Here is a 16,847-nt window from a genome sequence, read left to right as displayed (position 1 = left end):
AGGAAGTTGCTGGCAGAGAGAGTGATTGGCATTGGAATGGGCCTGCCAAGGGAGGTGATGGAGTTGCTGTGCCTGGAGGTGTTGAAGCAAAGCTGGCTGGGGCACTTAGTGCCCATGGTCTGGTTGATTGGCCAGGGCTGGGTGCTAGGTTGGACTGGCTGAGCTTGGAGCTCTCTTCCAGCCCTGCTTGATTCTGTGATTTTACAGGATGCAGAGCAGGATGCAGCCTGGAGGATGCAGGTGCCTGAGCTCCTATAGTGCAGAGCATCCTTGGTATAGGGGAGGGAACAACCACCTCCCCAGGGAGCTTTTTGGAGGACAGAAGGGTTGATAGAGCTGTAGTGCCAGGGAGTGCTGCCCAAGCTCCCCTGGCTGTGCTTGCTGCCTGCCTGCAGGGTTTGGGTGTGATGGCTGCAGGGAGGGAAGGAGCAGGCAGGAGCAGGGATTAGGCAGAGCAGGTTAGGAGCAGGAGGAGGAGGGGTGAAGGCAAGAAGAAGTGAAGGGAAGAAGGCCAGGAGAAGTAGCATAGCACCTGGAATAAGATGGCAGAGAGTGGCCAGGAAAGGGACAAGTGTGGTAGTGTCCTGCTGAGGGTGGGATATCAGCACAGCAGGAGTGGACAGGCAGGGCAGGGTTGCTGAGCCTGGCATGTTAGGGACCAAGCTCCTTCTCATCTTCTTCTTAAACCTGAGCCTGCCTGGTCCCCCCTCTCCTGCTTCTGCCAGAGGGATGAGCCCACATCCCCTTTGTGGGTCCCCTCCTGGCCACCCAGCTGGTGTGTGAAGCCATGGAAGTGCTGCGAGGTTGCTGGGAGCAGGCAAGGAAGGAGGAAAGCAGAGCAACAGCATGGCTTGACCTGGAGGGAGGGGATGTGCTGAGCTGGGGGCAGAGGGTGCTGCACAGGACATGCTGCTGCCTGGGGAGGTGAAGGTGGAGGTGCTGATGTTCCTGCAAACAGGAACGACAAACCCTCCCTCCAAACTGCTGTGGTTCTGTAATTTAACCCATGTGGCCAAGGACTCTGCAGGTGAGTAGGCTGCTGCTGCCCAGGTGAGGTTTCAGTTCTGGACTAACCCATGCTAGTTCCTCACTGTACTACCCCATGTAGGTCTCAAGCCTGAGAGCCTCCTTCTGTGTCAAAGCAATGGATTTCGAGCTCTTGGTCTTTTTAAAGTGATCTTATTGGCCTTCCCCCCTGTGTGCATCAATGTCATGGCTCTACCAGTCTGCCTTGCTGCATCAGGGTTCCAGCTCTGCATTGGGTCTGGGCTAGAGCCACTGTTGATGCTTCTCCAGTATCAAGCTGTAGTCAACAGTTTGCAGCTACCAGATCGGGGGCAACAAGGTCATTTCACTTCTCCCCTCTCATCTGCTGCTCTGTATTGCAAACCTCAGCTGAGCTGCTCTCCCTCCTTGTTTCCACTTGTTCCCAGCTGCAGTGAGCCAGGCTCAGCCCTTTGCTCCAGGAGCTGCCTGGCTCAGGGGCTTCTCTTTGATGTCTCTGTGTCACAGGGACACCTTTTGCCAGAGTCCTGGTTTGCAGAGTTGCCTCCAGACATCATGGAGCAATTCCCCATCAAATTCTGCTTAGCAGCTCCCTGCCAGGTTTCAGCACTGGGCCCTGGCAGAGCTGTTTGTTTGCTCTGCTTTCAAGGAGGGGGAACAATAAACACTGGGCAGATCAAAGTCCAGTGCTCAGATGGGTGCTGGGGGTTTAAATCCTGCTGCTGCCAGCACACCCCGGGCAGCTGAGCTGTCTGTCCAGCATCACTCACAGCCCCCCCATTTCACTTGCAAATAGGAAGACATCACATCAAATAGGGGTTGGAGAGGGGCAGCCTGGAAGGTGTCCACAGGGTACCACAGGGCACCACGCTGCTGTCTCAGTGTTTTCAGCAGTTTGTGTGGCAGAAATGGCTGTAGAGATGTGGTCTGGACCCGGGAGCTGGGCAGGCAGAAGCAGCAGGGCAGATGATGCCAGGGTGATAGCATTTCCCTTCACCATCTCTTAACCTCTGTCAATTCCTCACAGAATTTCTTCCAGTTCTTCTCCAGAAGGGTTGTCAAGGCCTGGGCCAGGCTGCCCAGTGGTGGAGTCTCCATCCCTGGAGGGACTGAAAGCCCTGTAGCTGTGGTGTGAGGGCCATGGCTTAGTGGTGAGCTGGCAGTGCTGGGATAACAGCTGGCTTCCAACCTAAACATCTCTGATTCTGCACCTGACCGAGCAGCAAATTAAACCTGGGCATCCCCTCCCTCTGCTCAGTGGTCGGGTTTGGGCTGTTGGCTGGTTTGTTGGTGGTGGTTGGTTTTTTTTCCAAGGACTGCTTGTTTAAGTGAGCTGTAAGAAAAATTCTGGTTGCCAGGCTTCAGAGCAGCATCTCAGCTTGGCTTGAGGAGGCAGCGCCGCGAGGTGCTTGCTGTGCCAGTGTGTAAATGCCATCAGCGCCGAGCAGAGCCCAAGCAGTGCTGTCTTGCAGGAATATCACATCCTAGAGAGGAGATCCCACCAAGCCCTTCGAGGGGCAGGCTGCCAGAGGCAGTTGTTTCTCTCATAAAGAAATTTTAGTTTGATGTTTGCTTTGATCCAGAACAGAAGAAAAAGGATGCTGCTGCTTTGTGTTTGCAGCAAGAGGTTCAGCAGGAAAAGGAGCAGCTTTTCCTCCTGAGTGCTTCCAAATGCTCTTAGATAAGGCTGATGCCTTCAGGGGATGGCCATGGTCATCCTGCTGCCCTCACAACCTGTGGAACCAAAGTAGGCACAGATAAGGTCCTGCTTGTCAGTGTGGGAGGCACAAAATCTCTCCCCCTCACAGGGACAATGCCCCAAGCCTAGCAATGCCCCCTCCATCCTCTGTGGATGAGAGGGGAGGAAGCAGAGACACCAGGGTGACACATGAGTGTAGACATACCCACACACATCCTAACCCTTGCCTCCCTTCAGGCCTTCTCCTCCACACCTGACTGCAGGCAGTTTGCTGTGTGCCAGCCTCAGGAGACTGAGTCAAGCCTGTCAGCTGCCTGCTAGCTGCCAGTAGCACTTCCTGCTTGGCAGCCAAGCCTCTGTCTCCTCGCAGTGCTGCCTGTGCAGCCATGGTGACAGAGCCCTGCTCTCCAGCCGGCCCTGGCATGGGGGCTGGCAGGAGGCACGGCACTGGCACTGCTCAGGAGGCAGATGCCAGCAGGTGTCACACATAAGCCCTGGCATCTGGGGTGTTCAGCAGCAGCCGTGTGCGAGGAGCAGGGTTGAGCTGTGGCTGCAGCAGCTCATGTGAGGGCTCCTGTCCTGGGCATTGTTTTTTGTGTTCAGGGCTTCCCACTTGGTTCACAAATGTCTTGAGCTGGGGCAAAAGGCACCAGTGACTTGCATGTGGATGTGAAGCAAGTGTGGGTAACTGCACAGAGGAGCCAGATTTGAGGGGGGTGGAGGGGGCTGCACCAGCTGCAGGCCTGGGCCAGCACGACCTGGGTATTGGCAGGTTTTTTTTGGTATGCTCTGTCCCTGGCACTTTAAGCACCAGGCAGCTTTGAACCTCATGAGGCCAAGTGCAAGGCCCTGCATCTGGGCCAGGGCAACCCTTGGTATCAGTCCAGACTGGGCATGAAGAGCTGCCCTGTGGAGAAGGTGCTCGGGGTGCTGGGGGGTGCTAAACCAGGCATGAGCTGGCATCATTGCAGGTCAGGCTGTCTGGGGCTCTGAGCAACCTGCTCTAGCTGCAGCTGGCCCTGCTGCCTGTGGGGAGGTTGGACTGGGTAAGCTTTGAAGGTCCCTCCCAGCCCGTCCCGTTCCGTGACTCTCTGATTTGTAAGGCTGTGACAAGCAGCAGAGCATGCAGCAGATCTTGCAGTGACCTCCTACCTGCAGCTCCATCCCAGCTGTGCCCTGCCCTGCAGGAGGAGACTCCCTCCCTGTGCAGAAGCAGCAGTTCGTGAGTGAGATCTGGCAGTGCCCAGCAGCACAGAGGCACCTCTCAGAGCCTGGCACTGCTTGTGAAGGTTTCTTTGTCGGGTTGTGAGCAGGACACCTGTGTGATGCAGCTGCTGGCCCCAGGGCTCAGCACTGTGCTCGAGGCTCTGTGTCTGCTGAACCTCTGCACAGCTGCATTATGGTGCTCCTATGAAATGTGAGCAGCTGAGGTGTCCCCAGCCCTGCAGACACAGGAACATCTCCATTAGGTCTGGGTGCTGGAACAGCCCTTGTGCCTTGTTCCCATGCCTGGGTTGGGCCGCAGGACACTTCACCTGTTTCTGCTGGCTCTGATCCCTTTTTGTGGGTCTGGGTCCCTCCATGTGCTGAGGTGTGCCAGCAGCAGAGCTGAACATTGTCTGCAACAGGTCCTGGAAGCTAATTCTGACTGCTCAGAGCAGGTTAGTCAGGATTAAGTCCCTTTGTTTCTGCTACTTGGGCTGAATTTGTGCCCTTGAGAGCTCTGGTGGCAAAGGAAAAACCTGATGAGCATTCAGGCCTTTGATGGGAGAGGTTAAAGATGGACTTGATGATTGTTCATGCTCAGAAGAAGACAGGATACAGACTGCCCTATGTGGAGCATCCCACATGGACCCCAGCACAGGGAGGCCTTGGGACCACTGTGATTTGGGGTGGGTGCCCCAGGCACATTGGCAGGTATCAGCAGAGCTTTGCAAGGAGACTTAGTCTGTTGCCACTTGCCCCTTCCCTGGAAGTGTTCAAGGCCAGCTTGGCTGGGGCCCTGAGGGACCTGATCTAGTGGGAAGTGTCCCTGCCCAAGGCAGGGCATTGGGACAGGATGATCTATAAGGTTCCTTCCAACCCAACCCACTCCATGCTTCTGTCATGTTCCACAAGAGAGACATGCTGGAGGCAGGCAGCAGAGCTGCAGCCAGAGGTGCCATGCTGCCTGTTGCCTTCTGTGTGCCCAGGGCACATGCTGGAGAGGCTGACCAGCCCTCCTTGGCCCAGCCATGCAGTCCTGGCTGCTGGAGCCACAGCTGGGATGTTTAGGCTTTAGATCACTCACTGTGTGGTTGTTGCCATATTTACTAACCCATTTACATCAGGATCCTTCACCTCTGGTCCTGGCCCACGCTAAGACTCCTGTTAGGAGTTTTGGATGATGGTGAGGTGAAGACAACCAAGTCGTAGGTCCTAGGCACTGGAGATTTCCCTGGACAGTAGAAGCAGCAACCCAGCTTGAGGGGCCCCATGCTGACCTTGCCTAAGCCTAAGCCTGTTTTGGTGTCTCTGTAGGTCAGAAATCTCTGCTACATGGTGACCAGGCGGGAGAAGATGAAGCACACCATCTGCAAGCTGCAGGAGCAGATCTTCCAGCTCCAGATGAAGCTGATTGAGAAAGATCTTTACCCAGGTCAGTACTGCACCTCGGAGCCTCTTCTCACCAATGCTGTCCCTGCTGTCCTCTGACTTGTGCCCAAACCTCGGCCACCCAACCCCAATGAAAGCTGAGCTGCCCCCTGCCCGTGGTGCTCTAAGCACAGCTCAGCTGCTGGCTCTTTGCCCCCCTGCTCTGCTCTTGAGAAGCACACAGTGAAGCCATATGCAGGGTGGCCATAGCCACAGAGCTGATATTTGTTCATACCCCTCTTGATCTTCCTCTGCCTCAGAGATGGTCAGAAGGACCTAATCTTCTTACGTGATGGTGCCAAGACAGTGTTTGGGTGACTTGCATTGAGATGGAGCTGATTGAGAGAAGATGGCAAATCCTGGGCATGGGGCTGCTGACCTCAGAGCTGATCTGCTGCAGCTGGCTTGCTGGCACAGGCCAGAAGCCCTCACTCATTGCAGATGCCTTTGGCTCTGTCCAGAACTGAAGGTGAAGCTGCTGGTGGGATGCCTGCTGCTCCTGCAGACCAGGCCTTTAGCTCTGGTGGTCAGCAGTCCTCTGCTCCACACACCTCTTGGTGGAGAACATCAGGCTGCAGCCTGCGAAGCTCTAGCAGGGCTTTTTAGGGAGCAGAAACAAAGTTGGGTTCCTTCTGGCCTGTTTTTCTCTCCATTTGCACAAGCAGTGCTGGAGCCCACAGCTGCTGCTGCCTCCTGTGCCTCGGTGGCAGGGCTGCAGAGCTGTGGCCGCAGCAGTTTCTGCAGCAGCACAGCTGCCTTGGCAGGTGCTGGTGGCTGTGGCCGCTGGAGCCAGCACATGGTTGGGCTGCCTTCAGGAGCTGTGTGCTGGGAGCTCTCCCTGGCTGGCAAACCTTTCCTTTGACTGAACTTTGGAGGCTGAGCAATGTGCGCGTGAGATGCTTGTGACTTGCAGCCTGTGCATACTTGTCGATGGCCAGAGCCAGGCAGCAGTCTGGGACAGGAGCAGCCAGGACCCAAGGGTGGGCTGCAGGGTGTCCTGTGCCCAGTCCCTGTGGCACAGATCGGTGGCATCCTTGCTGAACTAGCAGTGGTGTTACTGGCTGCACATCCCAAGAGCATTCCCTGGCAGCCAGGATTCCAGTTGGTGCCAGATGGTGCTCCCAGAGTGGTGCTGCTGACTGGGACAGCAAGGCAGGAGGTCCAGCTTGGGAAGAAGAGGTGGGTAGAAGCCAAGAGCCACAAACTCATCTGCTGAAGGCAGATGCCATGTGCTGTGCTGCTAGGCGCCGGGGAGGCTGCACTGACCTCATGGTGCTCTTCAGTTCAGCTGGGTGAGCTCAGCTTGCAGTGCTCTGGAGAAGGCAGGCCGAGGCCTTCCCCAGGAGGGCTCTTTGACCTCACACATGGGTTGCTGAACAGCTGGAAATGCCCCGGGGGACCTGCATTCCCCAAAGTGCCTTGGGGAGGCCAACTCCCTTTGTGTGCCAAACCCTCTCTGTGGTGCAGCAATGGGGTGGCTGGGTTTGAGCCTTCCTGCTCACATGTCAGGCTGTGGGATAGCTTCATGCTTCTGGTGTGAGCTTCTCTCCTGCTGCAAGTGCTTGGGTTGTTTATTTTCTCCTCTGAAGTGACTGAGCTGAGAGCTAGAGCTCATCTCTTCTGGGATGGGCATTTAGGTTGAGCCCGAGCAGGGGCTGCTGGCTCCAGCACCTGGCTCCCATGAGCTGATGCTGCTCGGAAAAGGGTCCAAGTACAGGAATTTGGTCCTGGGATTTCCAGGTGGTTTGAGCATGAGTCCTTCCCATGCCACAGGGACACGAGGGACCTGAGTGCCTTTCAACATTGGTCTGTAAGTTCTGCTGAGCTTGGGAGAGGTTCTCTTGCCAGCACCTGGCATCAAGCCATGAGCTGCAAGAGGCAGGCTGGCTAGGTGTGCCAGTCCTTGTGCAGGCAAGAGCGGGGAAGGGCTGTGTGCCTCCTCTCAGTGCAGGGCAGGACCCACCCTGATCCCACTACCAAGCACTCCCAACACACCTTCCCTAAGCCACCTCCATGCCAGCTGACCATACACAGAGCACCTTGTGGGAGCAGATCTGTGTCTGGCTCATTGCTGCATCTCCCATGGTTGTGAAGTGCTCACTGGTTTTACAGGCGGGAAGTGGTTCCTGTAGCATTCCTCTGCCCAGCCCTGTGTGCCTGAGGCCTCTTGGAGAAAGGAAGAGGGCTCCAGTATTTTGCCTGGACAAGGCTCGTTTTCAGCTGCTGTTACAGTAGTCATCAAGCCAGATCTGAGGTTCTTCCAAAGATGGGTTTGGCACAAAGGTGGTTTTGGAATGGCTCCCACATGTTGCTCAGAGCTGGGGGGGCTTCTGTTTCCTGCTGACAGTCACTGAAGCAGGAGAGGCTTAATGAGATCAGTGAGAACTGCCCCTGTAAAATGAACACCACCCCCTGCCCTGGGTGTCTCTTGCCTGGGGTGGAGAGTAAGCACTGTGGGTTTGAAAGGTGAGGACTGTTTTGCCAAGCTCCTCTTCAGGAGGCCCTGCTCAGATTTCTCTTTGGCCCTGTCCTGCTGTCCAAGCAGAGTGGGGTTTTTGTTGTGTAAGTGAGGTCAGGACCGTGGCTGCCTCTCTCTGCTTGTTTGGCAGTGCCCTAGCAAACAGCAGCTTTGCTTTTGCTTTGCTTTTGCTCAGGAGGAGCTCCTGGCCTGGCACCCCAGGACTGGAAATGCTCTGTTATGCCAGGCTCAGGGGGACACAGTGTGGATTGCAGCCCCAGCTCGCCCAGTACATTTCCACTGCCCCTGCAGGGGGGGAGCAGGGCTTCTTCCCCTGGGCCCTGTCCAGCTCTGAGGCTGTTTGCAGCTCTGCTGCTGGCCAGCACAACAAACTGAGCTGCTTCTTAAAATTGTGTTCCAAGAGCTGCACAGCTATGGGCCAGACGCTACATGTGTCCGGCTTGGAAGGGACCTTTAAAGCTCTTCCAGTCCGACCTCCCCACAGTGACCAGGGACGTCCTCACCTAGAGCAGGCTCCTCAGAACCACAAACAGCCTGACCTGGAAGGGTTCCAGGCATGGGGCTTCTACCACCTCTCTGGGCAACCTGGGCAGAATCTCACCACCCTCAGCAGAAAACATGTCTTCCTTCTCTGCAGTTTGAATCTCTCTTAATTTAAACCATCACCTCCTGACCTGTCACAACAAGCCCTGCTCAAAAGTCTGTCCCCAGCTTTCTTATTGACTCCTTTAAGCACTGAAAAGCCAGCAGAAGCCTTCTCCAGGCTGACCAAACCCAACTCTCAGCCTTTCTTACCCTTCCTATCAGCCTTCTTCCTGAAAACCAACGGAAGCTTCAGCATGGGCTTCTGTGGGAGACAGACCCAGGGGAGTGAATCAGAGCTGTTGTGCTGTTCAGCTTGGCAACAGCAGTTGTACTTTTCTAGTCTGTCCTGTTTACTCAAGAGGAATCAATCCAGCAGCAGTTTAGAGGCATTTAGGAAATGCTGGCTTTTGGCTGGGTGTCTGCACAGCCAGGAGCTCTGTCCCTGCACCCACAGGCAGTGCTGGGCAGCTCTCCTCCCTCGTTTACTTCTGCTCAATGCACTGCTTCAGTTTTGTAGCTCTGGGGGTTCCAGCGTGAGTGTGAGCAGCTACTGCTGCAAAAGGTCACATCAGATTAAGGGCTGCTTTCAAGCACTGCTGCTACCATTGCTGTCAGACTGCTTTGCAGCTGAAGCTCTCCAGCAGACGTTGTTGTCGGTGGTGGGTGATGCACCACTGGCTTTGGAGGTCCTTGCGTCTCCTGGAAGGTGTCTGAGCAGGGTTAGGGGTTCCTCCTGCTGCTCCTGCACATCCTCACCAAAGAGCCTGGGAGGGCACAGTGGTGGCTGTAGGGTGTTCGGTGAGCCCCTGCTCCTCGGTGGGATGCTCCTGTGAGCACATGAAGTTCATGTCCGAGGCCCAAACCTCTTCTTTATATGCTTTGCAGGATTCAGGTTTTCTTAATATGTGGAGACCCTAAGCTACAACTGGCTAAGAAGTGGCTGCAGTCTTCCTTTGGCTTGTAGCTGCTTGCAGGTCCCCACCACAGGGGATGAGCTCCCTGCAGCATCCCTGGTGCCTGTCTCACATAGAGTTTTCCTTTCTTTCTAAAAAAATGCCAGAGCAAACTGGGAAGAAGACAAAGGGTAAGAAAAAGTGACCCAAGAAGGAAAGGAAGAGATGGTAGAAAAAAGTAGTCCTGAGAAGAAAGAGAAAAGGAAATCAGTCAACGAAACTGTGTTGGGACAGCTGGGTAAGTCTGATTTGCCGGGCCCAGAGCTGAGCCATGCCCCTGCAGTTCCCGGTTTTGGGGAGCAGGGTTAAGAGCCCCAGCCCCTGACCCCTCCTGCACGTACAGGGTGGAGTTACACACAAGACCATGGAAACCTTTTCCATCTCATCCTGATTACTGAGATCCCAAGGGGAGAGGACATGGTCCACAGCAGGACAGGGGTGTAACCCCCAGCCCCAGGGTCTCTCTGGGGTTGGGAGAAGGCCATCACCAGCCCATGGTGCACTGCTGAAGCACCAGTTCCCCTCCCAGGGATAAAATCAGACTTACCCCAGCCCCAGCAGCTCCTGTGCTGGGCACCAGTGGTGAATGCAGCACGTGGGCTGGGTGTTGTGTGGTGAGTGCTGTCGGGGGGCATGGGGACATACTGGATGTGCTGGTGGTCCAGGAGCATCCAGGATGCTGACATGAGATGTCCCGAGCTAGCTGAAGGGGCAGGGAGATGCAGCCTGTCTCTGAGGATGCTTCACCAACCTCTGGCTGTTCCCCATCAGCTGCAGGCTAACACTGCTTGGCCTGGGGAGAGGCATAAAGAGAGGGAGCAGAAAGGTCTTCTTGGCCAGATCCTTGACAACTGCAGAAACGTTCTGCATGGAGCTGGGTTTCTGCGAGATGTCCTCTGGCAGCGTGTGGGGCAGGAGGTGCTGAGTTCATGGGTGTGCAGGGCTTGTGCTGTAGGCTCTCAGGCATTCCAGGGGTTCCCTAAAACCCTCTTAGGGGGTACAGAGAGTTTCTCTGGGGGTCTGGGCCACCCTAGGGGTCTTGCTGTGCTTTGCCTGTTGCTTGTCCTGACCCTACTGTTTTCTGCCCATCTCAGAGGTTTTGGGTTTGTGGGGGAAGCCCCTTTGGAAATGAGGCTTTTGAGCTCATCCTGCCTCTGGGAAGAACATTGCATCTTCTGGGGCAAATTCTGTCAAATACTGGAGGACTGGGAGCACCTCTGAGAAAAGCTGCACTGCCCTCAGCTGGGGACACCGCCCAGCCAAGGCAGAATTTCACCAGGCTCTTGGAACTTCCCGGATCTGGTTAAGGACTTGAAGCATCATCAACTGGGGCTGCAGTCGGCAGAGGAGAGCTGGGCAAAGGCAACCTTGGCATCACCCTCACTGGCACAACCTTGGGCTGCTGGGCTCCTGGGCAGCAGGATCCCCTGAACTCATTCCTGCTTGTTGCTTCCCCTCCCCAGTAGCAGAGCAGGGATCTGTCTTCTCCAAAAGGACCGTGGTGACCTGCCAGGAGGTGCATGACTGCCACCTTGACAGTGTCACCTCAGGGAGGGCATCCAACTGCCCTAGAACTGCCCTTGAGCAGCCCTGGCATTGTGCAGGGTTTGTCCCCTCTTTGGTGGTTGCTCATGCATGCATCGTAGGGGTGCAGGGTCCCATCCTAGATGTCTGCTCACAGGGGAGGGTAGTGCAGAGCTGCCACTGAGCTCTGCATGCGTTGCCACCACAAGTCACCCTGCCCATGCCGCTGCTCTTGGCCCTTGGCATTTCTGGACTTCCAAAGGAGAGCTCCTGGCTGAAGTAAAAGATCAGGCACAGCTTTTCCTCCATCCGTAAACCCAGCTCTGCTGGTGTCCCCCTGGGCTTCTGTTGTGGGGATGGAAGCTGTGCTGGTGCAGATGTGTGCTTCTCCTGCTGCTGCTGGGCCCCAGCCATGATGCTGCCCTTCTCTCAGAGATCAGCAGCAGGTTTCTCTCCACTGCAGACTGTCAGCTCTGCTCCTCTGCAGTTTTCACACCACTTGAGCACTCAGCCCAGGCTGAGGCGGGCTGGGACTTGGCATCCTGGCTGCAGGACACTGCTCTGGTTGGATCCAGGGAGGTTCATTGGCAGAGTGTTGGATGTGGGACACCGCTGGGGGTGTTGTGCTGTGCCCTCAGAGAGCCCTAGACTCAGGCTGTCCTCTGGCCAGGCGCAGTGCATTGGGGCGTTTGGGGGCAGCTGGTGCTGGTGTCAAAGGGCAGCATGGTCGTTCCTGGCATCTGAGGCAATCTTTCCTTCTCATTTTCCACAGGCTTGTCAACCTCCTTCCCCATCGACGGGACTTTCTTCAACAGCTGGCTGGCGCAGTCGGTGCAGATCACTGCCGAGAACATGGCCATGAGCGAGTGGTCCCTCAACAACGCCCACCACGAGGACAGCACCCCCGGCCTCTCCGAGGAGCTGCTCCAGGACGAGGAGACCTTGCTCAGCTTCATGATGGACCATTCCCTCAGGTCCCCGTTCAAGCAGAGCGAGGCCACAAAGAAAGTGAAAAGCAAACTGAGAACGAACAGTAAGAAAAAGCTGCCCAGGAGCAGCGAGCCCAGCGTGGGCGGGAGCCAGCAGGAGAGCGCCGAGCCCTGGACTAACCACGGCAGCGACCTGTCGGATGATGCCGCCCCGCCTGGATCCACTCCAGACTCCAGACCCAGCAAGTCGGAGAAGGGGGCAGGGAAGCTTCCCAGCGACCGCAGAGGGACAGGCGAGGGCAAGAGGCGGCCAAGAAAGGCCCGGCCCCGAAGGGCGGCGAGCCTCAGCCCCCGGGCTGGCCGCGGGCCTGCAGCGGCCAGGAGCAGGGGGAGACGCCTGGCGGCACGCAGCCGGAGCCCGGCCCCGCGGCCCGAGTGCCTGACTCGGGGAGCCCCAGAGCCGGGGGGCGCTTCAGGCCGCCGAAGGAGAGCCGCGGGGCTCGGAGGCCGCTGGCGAGCAAGGCGGGGGGCGCCGCGCTGCGCCTGGCGCACACGGACGGGTACTGCTCGGATGCCGAGATGAGCGACTCGGACGGCGAGGCCCGCGGCCGCCGCGCCCCGCGGGGACAGCTGGAGGCGGCCGGCGAGGACATCGTCAGGATGAGCATCCTGGCCTCCTAACTGCTGCCCGCCCCGACGCCAGCGCCGCGGGGCGGCCTCAGCCCACTCACAACTGCCATGTCCGATCTCCGCCTGGTGCCGCGGCGAGGGGGATTTTTAACGTGTACATAGCTGGGACCTTGGCACTGGTGTCCTTCTCTCCTCCACACCCTGAGACGCAGCTTCAGCTTCACCGCCATCAAGCACCCTGGCAGCCGCAGGCTCTCCCCGGCTCCCTGCAGGACCGATGCTGAGGGTGCTGAGAGGCTGGAGGGTGCTGGTCCCCGTTGCTTCCGGCAGGGCTGACAGCTTAATTAACGGGCATTATTTAACGAGGGGCAGGTTCCTGCCCGGGATGGTTGGAGCCCCGGAGCAGGGAGCGGCAGAGGGTCGGGTAGCCGCTGGAAGGGTTGCTGCCGCCGGGGTGCGTGCGTAGGAGGAAGGAAAAGAAGCGATGCTGAAATAAACGATGATAAAGCACAAAAAGCTGACTGGGGCGGGGGGGGAACAGTGCTACCTTTGTGGATTTAGAAGACAGCTCCCCTGGATCGATACTTTCCCTTCATTTTCCACCGGACTGGGATCCGTCCACGGGCCAGGATGCAGAATCTCCCCAGCCCTGCCCCACAGGTCCTTGAGGCAGTGAGAAAAGGCAAAGTGATTAACTCAGGTGAATTGAGTAGCTGGCAGCAAGCTGGGAAGTGGAAATGTGGAACAGGCTGGGGAGAAAAACATCCTGTAAAAACAAGGGGAGTCAGGGTCGGTGCGACCCGGGAGGTTGGCTGACGTTTTCCTTGCCCGTGCTTCTCCCCGCCGGCTGCCGGAGTCCCGCCGAGTCGGGCGGGCTCCTTCGAAGTCTCCTTTGCACAAGGAAACGTTTGGCCTCTGGGCCGAGCCTGCTGTCGCCGAGGGGCGGTGGAGAGGCTGCGCCATCACCATTCTGTTTTCCTACCAAAAGCTCCCATGGAAATGGTGAGTTTCTTCCTCCCCATCGTTTGTTGGGTTTGGCTTTTGTTTTAATTCCTTAAATCCTGGTTACAAGCTGTTGACTTGTGGGAGGGTGATTCACAGGAGCTGACATTATAAATATGACAATAATTTAATGCATAAAATGTCCCCAGTAAGCCTTAACTGTTGCTGAGAAGCCCACGGTACCTACGAGTCAGGCGAGTTGCCACGATTGCACTTAACTGCACCATTACTTCGGTTTTGGCTTCAAAGGTCACAGTTGCAAGTCGTGCTTTGTGTTGTATTGGAGTGACCCCAGTGTGAGCTCAGGGAACAAACAAAAAACACACAGACAAAAAAAAAAAACTACAAAAAAAAAAAGAGGAATTCACTGAAACTTTTGTTGTTGTTGTTGTTTTTTAAAAATAATTTTTTAAAAAGTCTAAAAAAAAATAGAGCAAAAACAAAACCGCACCACAGACCACACCCAGCCCGGGCCGCCACCGGTTAACCCATTCACTAGCCAGAGAGACACCCTGCAGTTGTGAACCAGTCTGCCAGAGAAGCTTTGTGGATGCCAAAGAATATTTGACAGTCAAGCAGCACAGCCAGAAACCGGAAACTTGTCACAATGGAAACAAAACCAGTAACAAACTACCAGAAATCGGAGGCCCTTGGGTCCCGCGGGGACTGAGGGCACACTCATGACACACTGCTGCGGCGCTAGGTTCCAGGCTTGCTCCGAGGGATGCTGCTGCTCCGAGTCCGCATCCTGCCGTTTAATTTCCAGTGCTTTGTGCTCATTCCACTGTGAGCTTTCCGTTGAAACTCTGAGACTCCTGCAGCTGGCGTTTTAGAGTCGATCACCTTTGATCAGCCTTCCAAAGTCCTTCCGATTGATCAGACTGCAGCAGAGAGAAGCGATGACAACCTGGCTCACCCCAGGCGTGGCGAGAGGCTGCGGCGGGCGCCGGGCGGGATGTCCGTGCCCAGCCCTGGCTCGGCCCAGCACTAACCCGGCTGACACCGACCGTGCCTGGGGAGGAGTCTTCCTCCGATGGGAAAAATGTTACTAGCAAGAAAATAAATAATCATTAAAAAGAAAAAAGAAGACCAACAAAAAAAAAACCAAAATCATCAAAAGGGAACCACTTTGTTACAAATTAGCATAATCCCTCGAGGTTGGAAATGAAACTCTGCTCATGAATTAAGGCTCAGTATGTTCAGATAATGTTAAATACAGTAAATAGGACTTAGTTTATCTTACCAGGCTTGCTAGCTTTAGCTACAGTATCCTAGCATAAGAGTCATAACAATAATCAATATGCTGCCTTTTAATGAATCTTGCTTCCGTGTGCTTCACTCAGTTATGGACTTAAAAAAAGCAAAAAAAGCAATCCACAAATCTCACTGTCCACAGCTCCATCCATCGGCTTCTGCACCTCTTGTCTGCTCAGCAGGGGAACACAAAGAGGGGGACACCTTCAAGAACAACCAAGCCAGCACTGCCAGCAGCAGGCAATAAAGCAGCTGGGAGCCTTCCCGGAACACCCTGCTTTGCCAGCAGGAGATGGTTCCAGCGGGGGAAGCTCGGGGGGCAGTAGTGGGGCAGGGCAAACCCAGGGAACAGAGAGGTAGAAAGGGTCTGCGGGAGACATGGCAGGGCTGCACAGAGCGGGATGGTGATGGTCACCCCAGCGCATCCCCTGCCCACCACGTCGTCGGGGTTCAGGAGAGACAAATGTATTAAGGAGAATATTTTTGATGTTGCTATAAATGTATTTTGAAATTAATAGAAAGAAAAGGGTTTATTTTGGTAGGGAAATGTTGTCTTTTAAGATGTATAAACGGCAGGAACTGACATTTGCACTGTACAGGGAGCTGTTTCCTTGGAGAAGCAGCAGCTGTTGAAATGGAGATGAGGACGCAAAGAGCATCCTGCCCTGCTCCCGGAGCTCAGCCCCAGCATCGCCCCAGCCCCCACAGCTGCAGGAGCTCCCGAGGACAGCCCCAGGGCCACGGCCATTGCCCACATCCTTTCTTGCCCCTTGCACCTATTTTGGGGAGTCTAGCTGCCTGCCGTCCCACGGCCCTCACCCCGTGGCGGGGAGGGGAGCAGGACGGAGGTGGGATGCAGGAGCAGCTGCTGCAGGGCAGGGTGTGAGGGTTGGTTGTTCTTCAAGGAGCTTCCCCGCCCCGGTTTGTCCATCCTGCATCCAAACCAACCCACTTCACATCAGTTACAGGAAACGATATGAATGTCGCGGGGGGCGCCGCCCCCTGCTTTCTTTGTTTCAAAGAACGTGATGTGCCATTTGTTAATAGAAAAGAGAAATATTGAAAAATATATTGAAAAGAGCAATTTTAAATTATTTTTGGCTTATGTTGCAATATTTATTTTCTTGTATTAGAAATTCCTTTGTAGAGAAAAAAAAAAGTATTTTTCATTAATGCAAAAACCTATTTCTCCTTTTTGTACATTTTCCATGTTAGTTAATCCTTAAAGCAATATACTGTTACCAACCTCGTTCTGTGTGACTGTATGATGCATGCTCTCTGTGTTGCCTTGGAATAGCTCTGTCTGCCATTCTCTCCATCCTGTTCAGATACAGTGTATGCTTTAATACACCTCGGGACCATGGCCCATCGCTCACAGACGACAAACAGCCCCTCTGCATCCCTCAGTGTGTTGCAAATGCAGTCAATAAAGCAGTGTTTTCTGTGTCCCGGTGTTGGTGTCGCTCAGGAGGGACACACACAGCACCCTGGCAGCCCAAGAGCAGCCTGGGCTGCATCCAGAGTGTGTGGACAGCAGGTGAGAGGGCATCCTGCCCCTCTGCTCTGCTGAGACCTCACCTGCAGTGCTGTGTAGAGCTATGGGACCCTCAACAAGGGACGTGGACTGATGGAGAGGGTCTAGAGGAGGCCACCAAGATGATCAAAGGGATGGAGAACCTCTCCTATGAAGACAGGCTGAAGGAATTGGAGTTGTTCAGCCTGGAGAAGAGAAGGCCCCAGGGAGCCCTTAGTGCTGCATTTCACTGTGCAGAGGAGCCCTACAGGAAGGCTGAGGAAAGGTATTGGTCAACAGCCAGCTGAAAATGAGCCAGGCTGTGCCCAGGCGGCCAAGGCCACTGGCATGCTGGCTTGGATCAGCAATGGTGACCAGAGGGACCAGGGCAGGCATTGTCCCCCTGGTGAGGCAGCGCCTCAAATACTGCCTTCAGAAGAACCTAGAGGGGATGGAGCAGGTCCACAGACAGGTAGCAAAGCTGGGCAAGGGTCTGGAGAACAGGGCTGGGGAGGGGGAGCTGAGGGTGTTTGGCCTGGAGAAAAAGAGGCTGAGGAGAGACCTCATTGGTCTCTACAGCTCCCCAAATGGAGGCTGCAGTGAAGTTTCAGTGAGATGCTTCCAGTCTGGCTGGCTGTGT

General features: G+C 55.5%; 1 protein-coding gene across 1 annotated transcript in view; it reads left to right on the top strand.

Annotated features, from left to right (window-relative positions):
• The window catches only part of JADE2 (jade family PHD finger 2), a 75,787-nt gene extending 59,647 nt beyond the window's left edge, over positions 1 to 16,140 (top strand). The window contains 6 exon segments of the mRNA XM_064161341.1: positions 5,225 to 5,342; positions 9,463 to 9,491; positions 9,493 to 9,528; positions 9,530 to 9,593; positions 11,652 to 12,110; positions 12,113 to 16,140. Coding sequence (XP_064017411.1) covers positions 5,225 to 5,342; positions 9,463 to 9,491; positions 9,493 to 9,528; positions 9,530 to 9,593; positions 11,652 to 12,110; positions 12,113 to 12,489 — 1,083 coding nt within the window. The 3' untranslated portion in view covers positions 12,490 to 16,140.
• The last annotated feature ends 707 nt before the right edge of the window (positions 16,141 to 16,847 follow it).

This window comes from Pogoniulus pusillus, chromosome 22 (genome assembly GCF_015220805.1).
Source record: "Pogoniulus pusillus isolate bPogPus1 chromosome 22, bPogPus1.pri, whole genome shotgun sequence".
In the NCBI taxonomy this organism is placed as follows: domain Eukaryota; kingdom Metazoa; phylum Chordata; class Aves; order Piciformes; family Lybiidae; genus Pogoniulus; species Pogoniulus pusillus.
The sequence above is the reverse complement of the archived record's forward strand: the minus strand, read 5'-3'. Positions and strand labels throughout refer to the sequence as shown.